This window comes from Coturnix japonica, chromosome 9 (genome assembly GCF_054131305.1).
Source record: "Coturnix japonica strain WE chromosome 9, WE-NBRP24, whole genome shotgun sequence".
In the NCBI taxonomy this organism is placed as follows: domain Eukaryota; kingdom Metazoa; phylum Chordata; class Aves; order Galliformes; family Phasianidae; genus Coturnix; species Coturnix japonica.
In genome coordinates this window covers 1,288,836-1,312,463 of record NC_140671.1, presented here as the reverse complement: position 1 = coordinate 1,312,463, position 23,628 = coordinate 1,288,836, and the positions used below count along the sequence as shown (strand labels likewise).

Genomic DNA, 23,628 nt, shown 5'->3' with positions numbered 1-23,628 from the left:
CATTTTATTTCTGTTTCCTAAAGGAGGAATTAGGAGTTATCCTTGTCAAAATGGATTTTTGTCCCGATGGGAATGGCCCTCTTTTGCTTTCCTCTGCTTTCTTTATGTGAGTATGTAAATGTATGTAAATGTATACAGGGGCTTGGATTTACCCTCTTCATCTCCCCCTCCCATGTATAATGTATGTGTTAAACACGTAATCATTAATCAACTTTGTGGGGAGTGGAGACAAGAAGGGCTCTTTGATGATAGATGTATACTTGTGACTATGCTTGTATGTGTGTTTATTAGGCAGCACAGTGCTATCAAAAGAAACTCCAGGTCCCCGAGGATAGGAGACAACGTAGGGAACAAATTAAGAGGGAAAAAAAATCCAACCCTTCTTACTGTAAAACCCTCTGTCTTCCACCATCTGTCTCCTTCTTTGGAGTGAAATAAATTGGGGAGAGATCTCTGAACAATGTTCTTATTTGTAATGCACAAAAACATGAACAGAAAGCAAAAGTTATGGTTAGCATTGCCTCGGATGTGGGGGGGTATGGAGGCAGGGTGACATTATTTTTGCCTGTGTATGCTGGAAGTGGTTTGGACCACAAAAGCCTTCGGGTTATCCTGCTCAAACACAACAGCCCAAAAGCTTGAATTGGACCAGGGAAACTGGCCATTTCCCCACTTGTGTTAAGAGGCAGCTCAGTCAGTCCTGTGCATGTGCTCTTCCACAGAATGAAGTCATAATGGGCATGGGGGAAGGTGGTAAAAATACAAATGATTTGGGATCCCCTACATTATTTTTTGCTCTTATTCAGCTTGTACGCTTGCAAGTTCCTATTTTAAGAAATACCTATTAAAATATATATCTTAAATGAGCTTTGAAAGGGGCTTTGGCTCATCATACAGAACTGCTGCACCTTTAGCTTTGTATACTCAGGAGGCGCTGAGGTTGGATTGCAAATACCAAGTGTGTAGGAAATAGCAGCCTGGCCCTATCAGCCATCTGCTGCAGGTCCCAACGTCAGCCTCAGCCAGGGGAGCAGGGGAAGGAGCTGTGGGTGCTGGTGGGGAGCAGGCAATAAGGCTGGGAGGCATGGGAAAAGAAAATTCTGTTTCCTGCAGTCTGCCTGATGCAGAGGAGCAGCTGGGTTGGCTGCAACATGCCAGAATCATCGAGGTGTATCTGCTACTGTTTGATGAAAGCTAAAATGGGTTTTGATTATTAGCTAGTGCTATCTGCGGGTACAGAAGGAGCTGTCAAGTGATGGAGAGCATTGCTTTGCATGTAAGTAATTCTGTGTATTAGCAGTCAGTCTCCTTTTTGGAATTAAGATCTATGAATCTGCTGAGGTGTTGTACTGGGCCTCTTGGGTAGGTCTTCCTCAGGTCCACTAGAATGAACAGAAAATGTTAAAACATCAGGGTACAACCAACAAAAGGTCTACACATCTGTATTACATGAATCTAGGCTATCTTTGAGATAAGTTCAGCTTCATCCGCTGTGCTTATTTATTTTCTATTTCCTTTCTCCCCTTGTTTGCCAGTCAGCACTTCAGTTTGTTTCACAGCTGAGCTGAAAGCCACAGCAATTCAGGCCCTCCTCAGAATTTTTCCTAAGCTGTTGACTATTCAGTTCTGTACTTTCAGTTGTGGAGGCCTTCCCATCCTTTTATTTCTCACAGAAGAAATAAACAAGATGTTGGTGTTGGGGAGTGCTTCGGCTACAGTGAGATTAAGCACTTCCATGGAGCCAAGCATTTGATCAAGTGCTTTTTGGGATACAGGTTCTAGAAAATTGATGTCCCTTTTAGTGTTCTTGCTAAGCTAATCAGAAGATGCCAGGGTCTGATCAGAGCCTTTTGTGCATTTTCAAGATAGTGTCTCTAGAGGATCATTATACACATCCCTCTGCAGCGAGTACAAGGAGATTGTCACCAGGAAGGTGTTAGTCACTGTGTATTAACATGCAGGATTATTATGCCTTTTTTCACTGTAGGCTTTTCATCTCCTTACTGAGCAGGCACAGTCACATCTATGCTTAAATCACAAAGCCTTCTTGTAAAACCACCTTTGTGCTTCTGGTTCAAGCAGTAAGCTGCAGTGACGTGAGATGTTGTTGCTGCTGCTGTGTGGCTTTGGGTGAGAGGTATGGGAGAGCACCAGCCTTGGCCTTTTGCACCAAGAGGGTCTTGCAGAGGTTGGCCAGGATGAGGCTTCAGGGGCTCAGCACTTGGCTTCTAAGGCGGGTATTCTGGAGAGTTGGAGGGCTTATATTTGACTGCTTTAATGTTTTTGCATCCCCACCCAGGTAGTCACTGTGAGTGTAGTGCAAAAGAAAGACATTTGGAAGAGCTGCATGGGTGTAGCTGATCACATTCACCCCATTAGCTTCAGCTGTCTTGAGGAGTTCCTGTACCCAGAGCGCTGAGAAGGCAGAGCTTTTTGAAATAAAACTGGCTGTTCCCTACCTCAGATCAGTTCTTGTTTGTACAGATGGTTTCTCAACTGGAGTTGCCAGTCACATCATCAGCAAAGGCTTTGAATGACGGTTTTTGTTCATTTGGGTTTGGGCAATTTGGGCTTTGTCTCTCCAATTGTATTTATGAAAAAAAAAACCTGCAGAAGAAGAGAGCCAAAGGAAAGCCAAACAGTATTGTACAAACAGGAAAAGGTGATAGCAGGGATGCACAAAGCGTTGAAAGTAAAAGACCCATCCAATGTATTGTGGCTTTTCTTGAGAACGTCAATGTGCATGTCCAGCAGAAGAAGGGAAAAAGAAGGGCTGGCACTTTGTGGGGTTCTGACAAAAGAACTTAGGTTCTTTTCCCTTTGCATCAAGCAGTCCGTGGAGATTAAATTGTCCTCTTAATGCAGGGGGGAGTTCCTGTCCCGAATGGATCACAGCAGGATGGCTGCTGTAAAGAATTCTTCCCTTCTACTACCTTGCTCCATGGGGCATTTGCTTGAAGAGCACAATTAGGAAATGCATCTGGCAGTAAAAATGCTAGATCTCAACTGTACTTCGGTCTGCTGGGGCTGACAGGAAAAAGACTGAGACAAACAGCATCAAAGCTTACTTCCCATGAGCTTTCCCTCTAGCTTTCTTCACGTACTTTGGCTCATGCACACACAAACCTTCTGTAAAGGAGGAAGTTATTTAAATCCCGTGGAAGGAGTTTGATTTAAGAGCAAACTTGAGAAGGAGGGTTGAAGACCTGGCCGATGAAGTCAGGAAAGACCGCTGTGCTTTGGATGGGGGCACAAAGAGGCTAGGCAAAGCTGCTGGCCCTGGGTTTGCGGCATGGCTGGCAGTGCCACCACTGATCCCTCAAGGAGCTGAGGTGGAACGGGAGGGTTGTTGTTGGCTGGGTCAGCCTTGGGTTGGAAAGGGCAGCGAGATGCAGGAACTGAGGATCTTTTAGGTTTCTGGAGACGAGGATGAGAAGGTTGTTTGTGAAAGCAACTGGAATGGGGCATGGAAAAATCCAGGAAGCTTGCTTTACCCACAGGGTGAAGCTCTCTTTGGTTTGGACCGTATCCAGTGGCACAGAGCAGCAGAAACTTTGGAGTTCGTGCATCTGCTGCTTGGCCAGCCCTCACTAGAGACTGTCAGAGCAAATGGAGCTGCCTGTTCTGGAACCATTTTAGCTAGAATCAGCTCCCAGAAGACTGCTGTTAATAACTCATGTCTCACCAGCCCTCTCCTCCTTCGCTCCACTCCCTGCAGTCTGAGCTGGGAGGCGCAGGAATGTGGGCTCTCTCGGGTAGACCAGGAGCGAGGCAGCGCGCTCTTGCTGAGGTCATCTGCTAAAGCGATTGCCACAATTCAAAGCACAGCCGTGTTTGAACACTGGGCTGACTTCTCTGCCTCTCTTAATGCTTTAAGCAGGGCTATGCATTCAGCAGTTATTTGTATAAGCGTTCTCCAGGCGTTTGAAAAAGACTTCTGTTTTCCAGAGGAGAGGAGGAAAGAGGTGGGAAGGGACTATGTGGGGTGGAAGAGGGGCAAGCGATAGGGGAGCAGCCAAGAAGTGTTTCAGCTGAGCTGGTGTGTGGATCTGTAGGCTCCCCACACCTGGTATTAAATCAGGAAAGAGCCTTCCACCTTCTGTTGCTGGGAGTTATGCTTTTTAGAGCCGAGTTCGACAGTTGTTATTGCAATTTTGTGGTGCTCTTTTGATTTACAGCTGTTTTTACGACCATTGAGACAGCCACAAATCGAGGAAATCTCATAAAACAGAGAGTAAACGTCTCCTTCACAACCCAGGCAGAGTTTTGGCATCCGTGCTTATTCCATAGAGCAGGATGTGTAAACAATATTGTGTCCCCTGAGTGGCTGATATCAGTACAGTTAAGTGGTAACAGCTTGAAAAATGCATTTCTCCTATATTAGCGGTAAAACTCGAAATGGGCCCCCAGGCTAAAGTAAATTGGTGACATTTTGCAGCAGAAAGGGGAAAAAAAAAAGAAAAAAAGAGAAAAAGAAAAAAAAAAAAAAAACAGGACAGGAATTGGAAATGTGGAGCCCCAGCTTTGAAAGCAGCGGGACTGAAGCCAAAGTTGGATTTATCTGCGTTATTGCAGTACGGAAATAAATGGATCCACCACACTTGTTGCAAAGCATATCTAATTGGAGAAGACAGATTATATGTCGGCTGCAAAGGGCAAGCTGGCCCCTCCACTGCCTTCTTACCCAGAAGAGGAGGTCAGTGAATGCCGTATTTAATCAAAACGCAATGATGAGAGCTGCTTTCTTGGCTTAGTGCGTGGTGTGGGAGAAGTGTGGGCGAGCAGTGAGCCCAGGCTGGTGGATGGGCAATGCAGCAGCAGTCAGCAGCACCCTAGGGCTGGAAGCCTGCTCCCAGGCACTGCGGGTTGCCAGATGCTTTTCAGACATGAGCCATTGTGTTCCTTCCATACTGTTTCCTTCACAACCTCCGTACCTGGGGAGCTTTATACACTGCCCTGGCTCCTTTCCTTTGGAGCTCCTCATCCGCTCGGTCATGTCCTTAAACGCTGCAGCCTTCTGGTGAGGGTGAGGCTGTCTGTGCATGGGCATGGAGCCATGAGCAGCCATCAGGACAGCAAGAATGGTTTTCCCTAAGAGGCAGAAACATAAGACGTGAGGATCAATGGGCAGAGTCGTTAATGAAGTTATCGAGTCAGACTGATAAGCGCCTGAGAGACCAGTTTCACCACGTTTTGAGATTACCGCATTCGTGTTGTTTACCTGATGAATATTTGATGTTTCCCTCATGTATAGAGTTGCTGTTACCTGGTTGTGGTGCCAGGAGGTGTTGTTGCCGTTAGCCTGATTACCCATGGGTCAGCTGCTCATAGCATGCGGTGGTCTAGCCCAGCTCTAACTAATCCAGGTTTCTGTTTGGGGAGGAGAGCTGTGAGAAGGAAGGAGGTGATTGCAGTATTTCTTCATGGCAGTAATGCTTTGCTCCATGGGAGACCCAGCTTACATTTATTGCATTTTTTTAGAAAAATTCAACCTGTCTTGGTTGCAAGGATTAAACTTGACAACTTAAAAACACCGGATGAATGTTGACAGGCGTAGATGGATGTCCTACTTGGCTTCCTTCAAAGGCGTACTAAGTTTTTCAATATTTTTCAAGTGAGTTCCCTTGGTCTTGATAATTACTTTGCAGTGCTGTGACACGGACACGATGGTGGGGGGCTGCAGCAAGGGCTCACATTGAAGCCAAGGAAGAGCGGTCCCCAATCCACAGCCCACTATAATAGGCACATCTCATCAATCACTGCACAGTTGCAATGGATCAAGTGCTTGGAGGAAGCAGAGCCAATGCTGCCCCTGTGTGTTTCACGCAGCAGTAATCTTCGCATTGCAATAGGAATCCCTCCCACACGTCATTCTGGTGGGGTTGAAAATTCCCCCTGGAATATCCAAGTGAGGCTGCTGGGCTCAGACAAGGGCTCTATGCTTTCCCCTGGGTTTGCTTTCTTCAGGAATCCACCCTGAAGAAATCCACCCTGGCTTAGGGCAAAGCCAGGGGTGCACTCAGTGTTCAGACTGAGCCGGGTTCTGCAAGGAAAGGCAGCCCACTGCAGAAGCCCATCACCCTCCCCCCGGCTTGCACAGCTGTGGAAGGAGTGGACCTGCGAAAGAACGGTGCTTTTGTGCAGCGCAGTTATGTGTTTAACATAATAAATGTTTATTGTCCTCTGGAGCAAAGGAGCAATAGGCTAAATTATAGCCCGGGGAGGGAAAGCTAGAATCATGAGGTATAGGCTGTTAATTATCTTTTTCTTTAGTTGTCATAATGTACTGGTGTTCGCCTGCAGCTCGCCCCCTCCCACCGATCCATTACCTCCACCACCACTGTCTCCAAAATATCTGCCTCCTGAACCGCTGCTCCCCATCCGTCCTCCTGCTCTCCCGTTTTAAGGCATTCATCCCCCAGTGGGATTTGTGACTTCTCTCCCAGCAGTCGCCAGCAGTGATAAAGGCCCTCAGCCTGCCTCTCGCCAATTAATCAGCCCTCGTGCAGCCTCGATAGGGTGTTAATTTGTAAACTCAGTGGACAGGCAGCCGTGATAAGCCTCCGCAGCTGCTGCATGTCTGCCGGGGGGGTGGGCAGATAAGGCTTCAGCCCTGGGATGCAGCCAAGAAATATTTTGGAGCAGTGAATTAGAAACAACAACAACAAAAGAGCCTTCTGCAGAGGCACTCCTTTGAGGTTGCTGCGGGTAACGCAACGAGTCTCAATAGCAGCAGACAAGAGCCTGTTTCCTGATAAGCTCTCTGACCCCCCCAGCCCGGTGAAGGCCATGTCAGGATGGAGTCTGTAGCCTGGAGCTGCTGTACCAGTGGGTTGCCCCAGGCAGGAGGCACAGCCAGAGCCAGTGCTTGTGCTCCCTGTGTGTATCCTGCTCACCAGCAAGAGAACGGTCTGTAAGGGCTCCCAGAACAGCATCAATGTCGGATGGTTTGGAGTGACACCAAGCATTCACTGTGTGTTGGGATTCATAGAAAATGCTCAGTGCTGCCCATCCAACATGTGCAGGAAGAGCAGGGAGGCAGCATTTCCCCAGAGCAGCCGCTCATCCTGAGTGGTCTGAGACCACCAAGTGTTGGAGTAGCCTGAGAAACAGCAGTGTATCTGGTGTGCTGTAAAACACGCCGGCAAATGGAAACAAGTGGCACTGACAAGAAGTGTTTCTTCTGCTTACCTATTCAAGGTGGCAGTGTCGAATGTTTCTCATTTGCCCATGCAATTTTCTCTTTTCTATTGAATCAATTATAGTTTCTTTAGCAATTGAAAGGAAGAGATATTTTACTGAATTTGTATCAGCTCCTCAGTTCAGCTGAATCCTAATGATTCTGCCATCGTTGGCCTCCCTAATTGTTCTAATGCTATCTGACAACAGGCAACAGACCATGGAAGCTGTTCCTTCCCTGGCTGCCAGTGCAGGTTGTTATTTGGTACCTTTTTGAACCGCAGCAATTCTCGGGCAGACAGTGACCTTTTTATGAAATCAAACATCTTGCAAAGCCCTCTTGGTCTCTGAATGGTGATTTATGGCCGTTTGTGTTGGAGGAGGCTGCAGGTGGGATTTGGGTGACACGTAATTGGTTAAAAGATAAAACGAAAGGAAGGTTGCCCTGCTGGTACAGCGATGGCAGGAGCTGCAGGAATGAATTGCTTGGCAGTGCGGAGCCTGGCCCTCCTCCTCCCGCCCTCCTCCGCCGGCTGCCAAGCCCTGTCTGGCAGGCCATTACAATGATAAATGCAGGTAGCTGGCAAGGACCACAGTTGAGAGTTTGTTCTAGCATGCCAAGCCCTGCTTGGCATTCCCCGTTGGTGCCAGCATTTGCACTCTTACTCAGTTTGACGGAAACCAGGACATGAAGTGTGAATTTATGTCCGCATCCTTCCAGGAGAGAGTTGGGATAATGAAATGCCAAGGCAGCCCTGGGAGCAGCAGAGTAATTTGGTAGGTACCAAACAACAGTCTGCCACCTGTCATTTGCAGTGCAGTCCCTGCTCTCGCCCATCACTCTTCCTACAATGCAGCCTTTGAATTATAAGGAGTCTTGGGTAGTTCTGCAAAGAGCGTTTTCCATTCTGTTTGATTTAGTGCAAATAAAAATCCGTATCCTGGCCAAATAGATAGTCTGGCTAGATAGTTTCAAGCTGTAATGACAATAATACAAACTCCTATAGTAGTATGTTGTGCAGCGTTCTCAACCTTTACTCCTCGTAGACAGGCTTTCCCCTATATTTTGTAGCAAAAGCTAAATCAGTAATCAAGTCTGCGGTTGCCTAAGTCAATGTCTAGGTAATGGAAACAATTTAAATGTGGAAGCCTAGGCTGCAAAGCCTGCCTGTTCGGGAGTGGGATCAGCCCTAGGGAAGAGGCATGAGATCTCTACTGGTTGAGATGTGTAAAATCAGATTGCACAAAGCCCTTCTCTAAATGTATGGTGGAGAATTGCTTCCCACTGAGTGGGGCAGATATCAGTTGCTCTTGGCACTGACACGCTGCTGCTTCTGATCTGCGGTGAAAGACGCGACCTGCCCTGGTGATGAAGGGGGAGGACTGGCTTTTGGGTGCTGCTCACAGACCAGACTTCCCAGCAGCAAAGGCAGTTCTGTTCCTTGTGAGTGGGGAGGTGAGAACAGCCTGCGGTGGGACCAGGGCAGCGACGTCTCCTTTTATGTTTTGCTTTTCCTTTTGTTTGCATTGGTTGGAGAATATGAACATGGAATAAGTGGGAAATAGGTGCTGATTTGAATGGAAAATAGCCGGGAATGTAAAATCAAGATAAGTTTTGGTTGCAGTTTGGGAGCTGTGGTTGGGGGAGAGTGAGGTAAGCACAGAGCGCGCTTTCATTTAAATTAGGCCATGCAGGCACAGTGCTGTTAGGGAAGGGTTTTTTGGCTGGGATTAATGAGGGACAGCTGGAAAATGTCTTTTTCTGGTCAGTGTCTCTGCAAACAGCTGAGGGACCTTCTGCAGCTGTGCAACCAGGCAGAGGGAGGCCCAGGAACTCCCCAGCTTCCTCCCTTCTCCTCCCTCACTCACATTTTTTGCAGTGAGTGTATTTATTTATTTATTGGAGCTGAGCTGGGAAGGAGGGGGAGTTTGATCTTTTCCTCTGGGAGACAGCCACTGCTCAAAGGAAGGTGAATCATAAAGCATGGCTAATGGAGGGAATAGGAGTGGGAAAGCTCCAGGCTGCAACTGCCCCCCCGGGGCTGCAGGGTGGATGGAGATGAGGGGAAGCAGAGTTGGCAGGCTGTGCCCGAGCTGCCCTCATAAGGGCACTTGGTGGGCTCCCCTCTGTCACACCAAGGAGCACGCTGAGCAGGGAGGGACAGAGCAGAACAGCAGTGTTCAGATATTGCATTTGCTGCTTCGTGTGGGCTGGCTTGATCCATCCCCAAATGCTTTGGAGTCAAAACGGTGATGTTTTCAACCTCATGCTGTGTTGCTGAAAGAGAAGGCTCGGGGCAGAAGTGCAGCACAGCACTGCAGAGCAGCAGTGGGCTCTGCTGCTCGCTGCCCAGCGCTGGCTGAATCCACCAGCATCTCCCTGCTGTGCCTTCCAGTCAGTGCGTGTTTTACATTGCTCTGCTTCCACCTCGTCCTCGTGTGAATCTGGTGCAATTCAAGAGCGGATTGGGACCTCTGATCTCTGCTTCTAGGCTGTCTCTGGCCTAATTTCATCCTCTGTTCCCAGATTTGTGCTGGCTTCTCAAAGGGGCTGTTGCGAAAAATAGGCACAGTTATATAAAGCACTGAAAGAAATCAGCGCTCGCAGAAGAAAAAGTGATGAAGAGAGAGAGATCTGTGTGTGTTGTGAAAGGCCCTTTCCAGGACTGAGCAGCACTGCATATGCATGTGTTAAATCAGTACGAGGTGGGAACCTAAACAGGTGTGTTCTGTACAGAAGTGCATTCCCGGGGGCATTTTCTTTCTCATGGACTTTGCAGAGGCAAATTGAACTTCTGCTCAAGATGTAAAAAACCCACCTCCTCCCAGAGATGGTCTTGAATCAAAATCGATCCCAAAGTGTTCTGGTTTCAGCATGTGGTTGCCTGGTCGAGGTGTTTGTCCTGCATGTTTTGCTGCATTCTGTCAGGGTGTAGTGAGAAGTGTGGCTGAAATTTTGGGGATGTTGCTCGAAGGTGTGAGGTCCATCTGGAATTTGTTCTTGTTTAATTGTTAGCCCTTATTTGCATTAGGAGTCAACAGCCGTAATTGAAAAGTGTTCTTGAGCAGCTGGAACTGGGTTTTTCTGGGCAGTTTGGTCACTGTGCAAGTATCTAAGGAGGTTTCCAGAAGCACTGTGTGCCTGGCAGCCCCTGCCAGGTTGGTGCCCCTGAGCACTGCTCCCTTTGGAGAGCAGCAGCTGTAAGTCCTGTGCAGGGATCTCTATAGGGAAAGGGGCAGGTGATCCCCTTTGCTATTCAGGGAATCACCAGCTGGGAGGTGAGGATGTATCCAGCTCCTGCTTTGTGCCCTAGCACAGCTGGGTTGCTCTCAGCCACGTACCCCAGAGCTGAATTTTCCTCGAAGCTGTCACTAAATGTCTTTCACATACTTCAGCTTTTTGCCTGAGGTGGTGCATGAAATGACCGACATGAAGATCTGGCTTTCTTTTGTCTTCTCAGTCAAACTGGGATTTCCCTCCAAAAATAATACAGCTTTTGAAAAGGGCCGTAGGTTCCCAGAAGTCCCAGCACACCCCTCACAAAGCAGGCACTGTTACTCACAAGTCACTGCATTGCTTCTGGATGCTGGAATGTGCTGAATACTTTCTTGGTCTTCAGGGTGAATTTCAGTTTGTTTTTGTGCGTGTGTGTGATTTCTAAGCTGCTCTTGCACTTCCATGTGTACCAGGTTCTGTTTCCTATAGGAGAATCACAAACTAAACAAATACCTTCCGGTGCTGGTTTCTGTTCTGGTGTTGCTGCTCAAAGGGCTCTGCTATTAAGGGCTCACAGAATCAGCTGGGTGTGCTGAAATGCTTTGCTAGACAAGCGATCAAATGGCATTGGATTGGTATTAAAAGGCAGGGGAACAGATCAAAGGAAGGAATGAAAATTGGTTCACAGTTCTTAAGTGATGTCCGTGCTTTGTTCTGAAAGTCTCTCTAAGCATATCCAACACTTCTGGTTCGAAAATCTCCTGGAGAAAGGTTCCTTGAGAGCTTTTCAGTACTTGCTAAGTTTGGTAGCATTGTGCAGCTCCTGGCTGTCTAAAAGATAGACAGCTATCCAGAAGTGACATGTAAGCTGCGTTACTGCCTGCTCTTCTTCTTTCCTACCACCCTGTGCTTGGATATGGAGGGATGCTCGGCTTTTGCCCTGACAGGACCCTTGTGCTGTGCTTTCTCACTTTGTGAGCCCTGTGTTGTGTGAGTGGTGCAGGGTATCGGGTTGGATCTGCTGCTCCGTGCTGTGAGACCCTGCGAGGGGATCTGCAGCACTTCTGCTCGCAGCGATAAGGAACTGTTTATTCCCTGCAAGCAATTTTATAGGCTGCAAAGAAAGAGAGGGGGGAAGAATAGTAATTACTGCAGGGCCTGACATAGCTTATGATGCCAGCTCTGTCAGATGATATTGTTCTGTTCTACATAATCATTAAATGATTAATCTGTAAGAGCTCTTGCACCTTTCAGCCTTGGGGAGGCAGGAGCCATGGTGAATGAGGCCCGTGGCCACACCACCCGCCTGCCCAGGAGCCTGAGCTGCATCCTCTGTGGTTGGCAGCTTGCATTCTGTGCGAGCACCGCCGGGGTGAGGCTTCTTGTGCTGAACCAGTGCTTATGTTTGCTGGGATCCAGGGCAGGAATGATGAGGGAATGGTGCTGGCTCCTAAGCTGCAGCAGCGAGACTGACTCGGAAGCTGCCAGTCTGTGAAATGGCAGCGTGTGTGTCTGCTGGGACACATGCTGCAGCCTTTATGCTTGCGATACAAAGGTCGGTACCGTGGGTGAGGGTGGGACTTTGCAAGCAGCAGCTTTTATTAGAACGTGCCCGTCTGGGGCTCGGCTGTGGTGCAGATAGAGCAGAAGAGCTGCGTGGGGAACAGAGACAAACAGCAGATGTACAGGAGAGCCATGGGGTGTCTTTTGTCTGCCCGCCTGGGGCTGCAGGCATCTCCCTGCCTGTTGCAGCAGCAGAAGGAGCCGCGGGGTGCGGGCTGTGCTCCTGGAAGCTCCCGGTGAGAGGGAAGGGGAAATGCCTCCTTTCACTTTCTGATCAAAAAAGAAGAGGGGTTTCCTGGGATGGCTTGAACCCGTCCGCATAAAGGACTCGCAGTGCCCGGCTTTGCTCACAAGGGAAGAATTCCTCTTTTAATTTCTTTTTTTTTTAATCCCCGCTTAATCATATGCAAATGGTTTGCTTGAAACAGCAGAAAAACTTGGGAGGGGACTTGTTCCAGCAGATGCGTTGGTTTGCTGGATTTTTTCACTCATTAGTGGGCTCCCTCAGACACATAGGTTTTATTGTATGCTTTCTTTAAAGGGTGACTGATGAAATTGAATGATGTATTCAGGCTCTTCCTCCCCCAGCTCCCCTCCTGCCTTTCCAGCAGCTTGCAGAATATGCTATAGCACAGGCATTCACTGTTTCAGAGCGGTGCTTATGCCAAAAACAGTTCGGATCTGGAGCTGGAAATCACCAGAAACGAGAGCAAAAGTTACTGTAAACTCTAGGTGTGAAAGTTTGTGTCTGCAAACCGAGGCTGCGATGTTGAAAGCTGTGCTCTGTAAATGTTGGCTCTGATTGCTGAGGGCGGTGCCACATGTGCGGTTTTGCTATCAGCAGACAGAGCAGCAATCCATGCGTTTTACTTTCTCTTAAAAGTGATTTTTCTTGCTCGACTTCCTTGAACGTTGTTTTCGTATCATTCGGACCCGAAGCAATGAGATGTGCTCCACATGGTTGCCCAGCAGCGGTCTCAGCTGCACCCTGGGTGCCATGTTGCATTGCTTGTAAGCTGGGTAGCCTGCTTTATCCACCTGCCACGTGCCCTGCTGCTCACCAAGGGCTCCAGCAGAGCCTGCCTTAGCATTAGCATCACCTGGTGTCCCCGGCCTGTGTTCCCAGAGCCCACAGATCTCTTTAGGATCCATCCTGAAGTAGTGCTGATTGGATGTGAACAATGTGAACAATGGGTTGTAAATTCAGAGCCGGCTGTCATTTTGTGCACTGCTCTTGCTGCTGTGTGATGCCGTTACACTTCCTTTGCAACCCAGCCTAGACAAAGCCCCGTTGAATCCTGGTTTGTCCTGTGTTTGGTCAGTGCACTGACGGCGTGCTGCACCCAGCTGCTTTCCCCTGATATTTTAGGCTCCTGCAGAGCTGTGTGGCGGCCATGCATGGCACAGCCACCCGTGCAGCTTTGTCCTGGATGTGACTGAGAATTTATTTCTTATGCACCTCAGCCTCAATGTCATTTTTATGTAGATTTCCCTCTTTTTTTACACGTTTTCATCCATTGCTCGCAGTGCCGATTTCTGTACAGGTCACATTAATGGATCTCCCTTCCTTGCTCCTGTGTGTACCCGATGCAGGGTTTGCATTTTGCTGTTTGTTTTCTTTTCCTCCTGAGTCGTCACTTAAAATATAGAACAGCATACAGTTCACGGTGCTCTTTCTCATGCAGATCTCCCAAGGCATCTTACAATGAAATCAGTGAAATCAAAAAGAAAAGCAACTTAGTTCAGCCATGTGTTGAATTAATTCGTATCTTTTTTTGTAAATCAGAGCCGAGGGAGAAAACCTCCTCTTATGTTTGGTATCTTTTGCCCTTTGTACCTCACCCCGTGTTATTTGTGCAGCACTGAGTGCGGAAATGCTGGCAGTAATGTTAGATGTCTGCTGGATGGTGGTAATGTTGATGGTGCTCCCTGCTCTCAGACCAGCTTTCATTCTATAGAGGCTGCTTGCTGTTTTATCAGATAGCGAGAAGGAAGAGCTTATTCTGCAATAGGTTGGCTGTCTGAATGCAGGAGGTGGGGGTGGGGAAAGCCATCAAATTAACTCATAAAAGCTTTATTTACAATGGATGGACTTTTTTTTCCTGTCTGCCATTATCATCTTGTTTGTAACCCAGTGACCCTGATTATCATGAAGCTGTTTACAAGGTTTAGGTTAATTGGATTTCTTTAACTATTTCCCAGAGCTGTGAGGAGCACGAATGCAGAGTTCGGACAGCGTAGTGCAGCCCAGTTGGCAAGGATAGGGGGCTTCTTCCAAGAGGAAGTCATTTTATTTCATGTCCAACTAAGTGCATAGCAGCACAGACCCGTCGTTCGGTGTGATGCTGTACAACACCCTCTTTCATATGGATGGCTTCATTTGCAACTTGTGTTTTCAATACACCAACTGCATTTTACATGGTCAGCAAGAAATGAGCTTATTTTCAATGAGATGGGCTTGGAAATGTTTGGTTTTTTTCCTTCAGCTTGAAAGCAGTTTCTCTGGTTTTGTTTTGATATGAAGAATTGTGGATAAAATAGCTATGCATTGCATGGCTGCCTAAATAAACGAGGCAGGAGGATATAGCTGGGTGAGATCAGGACAGTGCTTCTACATGCTTTGCTTTCATCTTCTTAGAATGCACGCTTGTTCTTTAATGGCACAACATTGCACCCTCCAGGTGCAGCGTGTAATTGCAGGTCCACAGATAACAGACTTGTTTTATCAGCTGTGTTTTTGTGAGCAAGCCTTCCTAAGTTCTCCTTGAGTATTACTCACCATCCCTTTCTCTTTCCTTTTCAGGCTTCTGTAGGCTCTGAGAAGCTGTTCTCCCCTGCAGCAAATAAAGGTAAGTGATTTGGAGAAATTCTTTCTTGGTCTTACGGCAAGTGATTTGTGTGCGAGACTGTAGAGAACTTCATGCAAATGGCAGGGTATTTGTTTTGCCAGCACCTCGACTTCTGTCATAAAGATCAGCTCTGCAGGTTTGTGTTAAGTCAAAATGAAGAGCTGTGTTGTCTCAGTGTGGGGTGAGACTTCTTCCCTGCAAGTCAGAGGTGCAGCAGATGTCTTATGGAAAGGGATAAAGGAAAAGTAAAGGAAAAGTCAGTAAAGGACTAAAGGAGTAAAGTAAAGGAGAAGTCAGCCCTTGGTATAGGGGCATATGCTGGTTCCCTCCAATACAATCAAATCCTCATTTCTTCCAAACAAAGAAACATTTCATTGTTTGTTTCATATCTAAATATTACTCTTAGAAGGCCTTTCCCATCTGTCTCCTGCCGATGGGTACAGAGCATTTGTGTCTGTCTCAGCCCTCCAAAATGTGGAAGGTGCTTGGCGTGTTGAAGGGTTTCAGCTCCATCTCTGTGATGCGGCTCCAAATGAACTGGCAGGGCATGCAGCTGTTCTGCAGTATTCCCAGCATTGTGTTACAGCATAAAAAGTAGGAAGGACGTACAAATACCCTGAAGAGGAGGGATGTGCACATTAATAAGAAGTGGTGAAATAACCTTTTTGCTTTATTGCAAGAGGGCCAAGAAAAAGGAGGAGTCTGCAGTTGTGTAGGACTGAGTGCTGGCCATGGACAGGCCTTGTGGTGTTGTGCTGCATCACCTGGATACAGGCCCAGGTTATAGCTGGGCTATTCAACAGTGCTAAGTATTAGGAATTCTCTTTCTTTCCAAGCTTTGCAAATTATCAATTCCAAATGTGGAAACTGATGACAAGCCCATTGTGTTATTACATTTGCAGATATTTTTGTGAAAGTATGCGGCTTGATGTGGGGGAAGGAGTTTAAACAAATGGGGAAGGAAGTGCATTTATCTTCTGTCGGCCTTGGCTTGCTGATAAGGCAAGCCAGATTGCCCATAAGGTACTGCCTCAGCAAAACAAAACTCTTGCCATCCTGAATAAACGCGTGGCACAGAGATCTGCTGCAGAGGCTTGTGTTGAAGTGTGAGCAGCTTTGTTGGCTCCTCCTGGTGTTGAAGCCCAACATCCCCCACCCCTTTGCATCACAGAGCAGCTCAGCAACACGAGTTTTCAAAATACCTCTCCATCGGGAAGTTAAATGTGTGAACGCTGCGAATTTGCTCTCTCAAAGTCTGTTCGCTGCTGTTTATATCCCTGTAGCTGATGGCTGCTCGTGTTTGGTTTGCTGTGGAAGTAGATGGTGCAGCGTTGGGTTTGGATGGCAGTGTTTGCCTTGGTCTTGTCCCCTACGCTCAGCGGTGCTGGCGTACCCTGCTGAGAGGCACGGGCTGTGATGCAGGCAGGGGCTGTGATGCAGGCAGGGGCTGTGATGCAGGCAGTCTCCGTCAGGCGCTGCCTCCACTCCTGCTGAGAGGTGAGATTAATTTGTCTCCTCGAGATTTTGTGCAGAAACTCAAACAGCGCTAAGTTCTACCCTCGCCCTGTTGTCACTCTGCGATGCAAGAGCCAGAACTTGTCTCTCACACATGCAAATGCACACCGTGCCGACAGGGCCGGGCTTGGCAATGCCATATGGCTGGGAGAAAGCGATTTTCAAAGCTTTTCACTGGAATGCCTTTTGCAGGATAATGGCATTGACTCCAGGCACGCACTGGAGCCCTGACTACGGGGCTGGAGCTCCCAGTCATGGTGGGCAGGCACTGCTCAGCTCCCAAGGGCACTTGTTCCGTGCTCTGTTGTAAATTAGTTGGGGCTTTCTATAGAGACTGCACCCAGCGCAGCAGGGCTGTTGTCAGTGCAGGCAGGCATGCTCTGCAGCACAGCAAGGCAGACTTGTCTGGCACAGCTCTCCCTGTTCTCCACAGGCTTTCCCTGGGGATGTGTTTGACCTAGCATATTTGCTTTATGCTGTCCTAGTTTATCAGCGGCTTAGCAATGCAATTAAGTGCTAAGATAGATGGTTCTCACCTGTTGGAGGCTGGAACAGCTGTAAAATGTCACCTTTGACCATGTGTGGCAGCTCCGCAGGGCGGCTGAGGAGCAGTGCCTTTTGTCTGGCTGCTCTCAGCCTGCGGACACAGACCTGCAGCTGGGATGTGGGCTGAGCTCCTGGGGCTCAGGAGGCAAAGTGCCCCTCAGGAGGAAACAGCAACTCGGAACAAAAGCAGAGGATCCCCTGCCTGCCCTGCCCAGGGCTTTGTGTCTGAGGTAGGAAAGCAGTTATTGAGCACTCATTGTGGCAGAGCACTTTTAGGGATGTTTGCTGCTCAGGGCCCTGTGTTAACCTCCTCTGGATGCATGAATCAATGGACAAATAATAAAGATTTGTTCCGTCTCTTACAGGCTCCTTTCTCACAGGTATCTGCCAGGCAGTCCTTTGCCTTCTGTGAAGGGCAGGCACAGCACAGGGAGGTGGGAGCATAGGCTGAGCTCAGCCATCTCTCAGTGTGTCTATAGGCAGAAGGGAGTGCCTAGGGCTGGCTGGAAGGCCTGCCTGCCTGCCCTGGTGATGCTAGTGGCTGTGCTGGGGTTAGGCTGTGTGCTGTGGACCTTAGAGCTGTACTCCTGCAGTGGGTTGACCTCACGGGCATCATTGGAGGTACCCTGCACTGGGGAGCTCGCCAAGCTCCGTGCCTTGCTTCCCCCTGCATGAGGCAGAGACCAGGGCCCATCAGCCAAGTGTGCTGGGAGACCCAGTTAATGAATGTTTATCAAGCGTTTTATCTAGAGATCTATTTAATGAGAGATTCCATAAACAGCACGAGGCTTCTCTTTCATGGCAGTAATAAATGGCAGTGAAAATAATTCTTATCCTTCCCCCGCATGCTGCCCCCCAGGACAAAAAGATTGCTTACCCTCCACTCGCTGCTCCCTGGTTTCGAGGCAGAGGGCTTTGAAGTGCTATCTTTCATCATGAACTGTACACATCCTCAAAGCCCTAAAGCTCACAGCCTGTGTCTCATCCCTCTGACAAGAGGGAGGGAAGCCTTCCCGGCGCGCTGGTCGTAATTGTCAGCCATGGGATGTTCCGCAGCCACCCGCCCCAGCGGGCTAGTGCAGCTTATGGGCCTTTGAAGTTCCCTTCTTTTATTTTCTGTCCTCTTGACCACAGAAGTGTGCCTTGGGCCAGCAAGGGAGATTTCTTGTTCAGAGACAACACTGAGCCCTGACAAGCGCATCTGAACCAGAGAGGAACCCTCGTTCCTCTGAGATCACTGCTCCATAATTCTGTTGCCTTTAGGGGACTGTCTCTCCTTTTTCTCTCTTTTCTTTCTTTTCCTCTTTTTCTTTTTTTCTTTTTTACAATTCAGTACTAATCTGTCACACTAAATCATTTTAAAAGATGAGAGCACAAGACCTCCAGTGTAGGGCGTGCTGTAAAACCAATGGCTGTTACAGCGAGCTGGGGTGAGACTGGAAAGCAGGGCAAGGGCAAGGCAGGCAGCGAGTTCTCTGTCGAGGAGGAACCTCTGACAGCCAGCAAAGCAGGAAACCTGAATGCAGCTGAGCTGAGAATGAGGTGCTGGGTGTGAGTTTGTGGCAGTGCAGCTTCCTGGTGGCTCGGTGCTGGCAGGCAGCTGAGAGCAGAGCCTGCTGTGCTTGCTGTGCTGCTTGATGCCAAGTTTTGCATTGCAAGAAGGGTGCAGAGCAAACAGCCCATCAGGCACTGGGCGCTGTGTGACGTGATGTTCAGTGGTGTCATATGATTTTCCAGTTTGCTGCTCAGGGTTTGAGATGCAGGAAAAGCAGTGGTGCCTCTGGTCCCTTGACCTCAGCTTTATCACCTGTGATGCATCTCCTGTGATTTTAGCACAACTGTACAGTATTCTGTGTTTTTCATGAAGCCCAAACCCCCAGAGGACCGTATGAGAATTGAAGCTTTAATTTCATTTTTAAGTGAGATTTTAGTCTTCGTGGCCACAGAGGAAAGCTTGGAACTGTCGTTCTTCTGTGCTTCCCAGCCAGCAGGTAGTTGAAAAGAAGCCCAAATACCTTGTTCTTAATGTCATTTTAAAGATGGCTTGTGATTTGTGAGTACTTGGGATTGGCAGAGTCCATCCCAGCATCATTCTGAAAAGATCCATCTAATTTTGTCACTGCCTGCATGGCCATATTAGCTGTCTGGCTTTCCTGCATATGCAGATATATAATTACACAGTGGCCAGGGAAAGAGGAGGGCTTTGATTTTCTACCAGCGTGTGTAACTGAGATAATCACACAAGTCACAGCCAGTTAGACACATCTCAGAACAAAAACAAGTGCAGAAAACTGCAGCGAGTGCAGTCCTTTTTAGTCTTCTTGCAGTTTTGTCATCTTGCAGGCTCTGGAAAGCTCTCACCCTTCTCTTTAGGAGTGGGATTATGCATTGGGATCAATGTCTTGCCTATGAGCATTCATGCATTTCATAGTAATTCAGGACACGAGCACCCATAGCCATAGCAGCCATCTGGAAAACACATACAGTGGGCAAGCAAGAGAGGCCATTCGCCATAACCACACATCCCAGCTATCTTTGTACCATTCAGAATGCAGAAGTGGATAATTTATTGACTTGGAGCTGAGTGCCGTGTGCCTGCAGAGTTAGAATGGCCTCGTGCTGGCAGGCGGCTTTGGCTTGCACCATTTGCTGTGCAGTTTGCACTGCTATCTCCCGGTGCGTCTCCCCCAAGTGAGCCAGCATAGAGCTTGCTTTGTAGCTTCAGGCTGTAGCCAAGAGAGTTGAAAAGTTGAATCGTAAACATTTCCAGGCCTTCTGTTTGGTGTCTTGTGTTTTGTTTTGTTATTTTAAGGATGTGGGGTACGTTGCTGCATTCCCGTCAGTGGGATTAGAATGAATAGAGGCAATACTGGAGGAGATAAAGCGCGTTTAATTATTTATTTGCGTATTACAGACTGAAATTGCTTTTTGATTTAAAGCATCCAAGCCACGGGTATGTTTTTGGAGTAGGGGGAGGCACGCAGGAGCACATGCATGCGCGATTAGTGAGGGTAATGTAAGAAGTCTCTGCTCAACTGCTTTTCCTGCGCAGAATTTGTTCATTTCCTTTCAGATTTGAGATTTCAAACACGGCTTTGTTAAGTGGCACAGAAAGCCAACTGCACGCTGTGCCTTGCCCACCAAAACGTAAATAAAACAAACAACGTCTCCGTTGTGTAAATGTTATGAAGTGAGCGGTTTATTTTCTTTAATTATACTTTTCATTTAAAATAAACTATAAAAGCAAAATAGTGCCTATCCTGAGCGCACCAGCTCAAACTCCTATGGATTGAGGAGGCCAATTTTAGCTTGCACGTGAAAGGAGATAAAAGGACCATCCAACTGTAAACCAGAAAGAGAATTCCTTCCAAATGTGCGCAGGAGTTTACATTAGCCAGGCTCTTAAAGGACATTTGCAAGATACCGTGTTTTGTACTCCCTGTTTATAGCTGGCTTATCTGCTTCCTGCGGAGCAGGGCCGAGGCGGCCTGCAGCCGGTGCTGCGGGCGGGCAGCCATGGCACAGCAGCAGCTGCAGCCCCCGCGCAGCTATCAGTCCCTCTAACCACTGCTTCTGCTCTGTCCTGAGCCTCGGGGACATGTTTTATTCATGTAAGATTCCGTAAAGCTTGAGCAAATGAAACGCGTGGCATGAGCCTGATGTGCCGCTCATCCCAGCTGGCAGCAGGGCTGTAAGCAGGGAGCTCCAGGACAGCCATGCCTGCCTGCCGCTTCCCCCCGGGGCTGTGCTGACCCCATTTGCTTCCCCTGGCTCTGGGTGTGCAGGGCAGGAGCACAGCACTTGGCACGCTGTTTGTGTCTCTGTGCTTTTGAAAAGGATACTTGTTCTGGGGTGGCTTTTTTCCAAACAGTAAATATTTTCTTGTAAACTGCTGAGACAGACAAGTGACTGCAGTGCTTTACTTCATTTATTTGATTTGAATGGACAGCAAAGTCTTGCAGGTAATAGGAAATTAAAAGTCTTTATATATATATATAAACTTATAAGTATCCAGAAAAATTTATGGTAGAATTACATCTCTGCTGTAGGATTCTGACGGACGATTCAAAACGCCTATGGAAGGGTTCACATTTGCCATTAAATTGTAAAAGTTATTGAAGTAATTTTTATGGGGCCCTATTACGTTGCTGAAGAAATATATTGGTTTCATCACTAATAAATTCCTTAAGGCTTGTCCTGAGGGAATAGTCATACTTTGAGATCTCCCTCCAATGGAATGGGCATTAGCTCTTTGCCCCGTTGCAGGTACATGGTTGGAAGGTGTTAGCAAGGTGAGCAGCAGAGCCTGGCAGCACAGAGAGCTCTACCAGCAAGGGGAGTTCTTCAGCAGGCAGCCTGCTGGGGCTGCATGATTTGAGCAAGAAGTAGGTTTTTAGAAGGCGAGATAGAAGACTGCAGGTTGGTGTGTGCATCTGCTGTAGGTCACAGTGCTGGGCTGTGAGCTGGGTCACGTTCAGAAGTGCAGCTTGGAATGAGGGACGGTGCAGCCCGGCTGGTGCTGCTTCCCAGGCAGCACGGGGGGCACTTGCAGAATAACATCAAATAACGTGCTGGCTGTGCTTGTCCTCTACACATGTAGACTTCCTCCCAGTGAAAGGAAAGTACCAAGCTGGTTTTGTGCTTAACGCAGCACTCACAAGCACCTCTCATATGCAAGCACAGAGCCACCTGATGAAAAGCAAATGGGCAAAGAGGGAAGTAAAATTAGGTAATTGCCAGTTTCCCTCAATTCCACTCCCTCTCCTGTTTTGCATAACAGAGACTATTTAAGTCTCAGCTGGGGTGGCTTTTGGTAATAAGCAGACATCTACGAACCTGCATCTGCTGCTGTAGTTGGCTCAGTTTGTTCTGTATTTCTGTGTTTATCGGTGATCCGATGTCTTCCAAAGAGCTGTGCAGCCCCTGCCTGTGGCTCTCCTGCATGGCACAGTGAGGGACTCCCAGCGCCAGCTCTGCAGGGACAGTCTGACCTGGCATGGGCATAATGGCTGGGGAAGAAATTGAATGTTTGTGCAATAACAAACATTATCGTCATTTTTATTATTGAATCAATCTTAGAAATTGAGCTAGAAACACAAAGCCAACGAGAACTGTTCCATTACGTTCCATACTGACCAGCCTAATGATCAAAGCAGAGCCGATGATTTGATGCATCTCAATGGAGCAGCAGACAAACTCTGGGCAAAATGCTTCTCATGGGCTGGGTCCAGGATTGTGGCTCCTGCTGCATCCATTTCCTCCACCAAAAGCAGAGCTGTCAACCTGCATCATTTCCTGCAGCCTATACTGAACATGCTGCCCAGGTGCCCCTGTGTAAAGCCGCTCCTTGCTGAGCTGCTCATGCTGCTGGTGGGCTCTCCTTAGTATCACAGGGCGTTAATGCTAAGCAAACAAAGGATGTGTTATAATTTGGGGGGGGGGGTCTTCCCAACAAGTCCTGTCAGAGCTTCTCCTAAAATGAGAGTCTCGGTTATTTGGTTTGGGGGATTTTTTGTTTTTGTTTTTTTTTTTTTGTTCTGCTTTGTTTTATTTTGCCTTTTCCCCTCCTTGAATATGATCCCTGCAATTTTGTTTTCACTGAAATATTGACTGGCAGCATTGCAAATTGCCTGCATGCAGGCGGGAGCTTGCCAGCACTTTCTTACTCAGCTAGCCGTCAAGGTTGTGGATTCCACCAAGAGCAGTGCCAGGAAAGCTGTTGATCAAAAATACTCCTAACATCTGTGAGTCCTCTCCATCCAAATGAGATGTAGTTACATTCTGCTTTTCCCCGCGCTCCTTCCAAAGTGTTGCTTCAGACACCTAGAAAGCCCTGCTAGCAAATCATGAGCCCAACTCTGATTTGCAGCTCCATTTCCAGCTCTGTCGAAATCCAGTATAAACTCCCCCTTCCCCATGTCATAACACACGAGGAACTGCAGAAAGGAATCCAGGCGCGTTGCTCTCTGCTGTCACTCATTGGATCCAGATGCTGTCCTGTTCTGTCTATGGTGGTGAGCCAGCAGTGAAGGTCTTGGTGCAGGGGTGGGGAGGACACAGCTCTGAGCAAGCTTGAAGCCACTTGCTTGCGTGCACACATACATGCACACATGGTTTTGCCAGGACAAGGACGGGGCTGGAGCAGTGGGGAAAAGCCTGATTTCCCTTCCACCCCTTTCCTACCACCACCAGCAGCTCACAAGCCAGCCCTTAAATAATTAACGTGCCCAGTGGGACAGAAGGAATCAAAAGCTGTTGTGTTCCCAAGTTTTCCCTGGCTCCAACAGGCACAGCTCGCTGTGTATTCTGGCACCTTGGAGCGGGTTTTCCTCCCTCCTTCGCCTCCCCCTTATTATCCTGTATGTGTGCTGGACGGGGAAGTGGCGTTCCCAGCCCAGCAGGGGATGACTGTTATTTCAGACCAGCAACAGGGGAAAAGGAACAGCCTGTTGCCTGATTGATGTTTGTTTTTGGTGGACGGACACCAAAGGTTCATTAGAGACGGAAGGTTTGGGAGGAGGGGGCCGGCGGGCAGGGGAGACGTTCGCTCTTAAGGAACTATTGTACCCCCGTGCTAACCTGGCTCTGCACTCTCTTTGACTTCTGTGAATGTCTCAGCTGTACTGTTTTGGCCCTGGCGACTTTAGGAAAATATACACACCACACAGAGGCTTCAGTGAAAGCTCAGCAGTCGGGGGTTGGGAGAAAAAGAAAGGGGAGGAGAGAACAATGCAGTGGGGTTTTGCTGTAATTAATTTC

At 48.1% G+C, this 23,628-nt stretch overlaps 1 protein-coding gene and 1 long non-coding RNA gene across 52 annotated transcripts in view; one reads left to right on the top strand and one right to left on the bottom strand.

The window, feature by feature from the left end:
• The window catches only part of FBRSL1 (fibrosin like 1), a 385,537-nt gene that overhangs the window by 323,580 nt on the left and 38,329 nt on the right, over nucleotides 1-23,628 (top strand). For 48 of the 50 annotated variants that reach the window (XM_085509366.1, XM_085509358.1, XM_085509360.1 and 45 more), the window contains one exon: nucleotides 14,763-14,808. In XM_085509366.1, the coding sequence (XP_085365492.1) occupies nucleotides 14,763-14,808 (46 nt within the window). Of the gene's footprint in view, nucleotides 1-11,635; nucleotides 11,769-11,873; nucleotides 11,952-14,762; nucleotides 14,809-23,628 lie in introns of those variants that run through there. The other 2 variants (XM_085509373.1, XM_085509375.1) reach the window with 2 other exon arrangements.
• On the bottom strand, nucleotides 4,602-6,467 carry LOC146759636 (uncharacterized). 2 transcript variants are annotated; one of them, XR_014931945.1, is made up of 3 exons: nucleotides 6,330-6,467; nucleotides 5,267-5,387; nucleotides 4,602-5,091 (listed from the first exon to the last, which is right to left on the bottom strand). It is a non-coding gene; the product is annotated as an uncharacterized LOC146759636 (long non-coding RNA). The 2 variants fall into 2 exon arrangements; XR_014931944.1 differs by lacking the exon at nucleotides 6,330-6,467 and having other exon boundaries at nucleotides 5,222-5,370.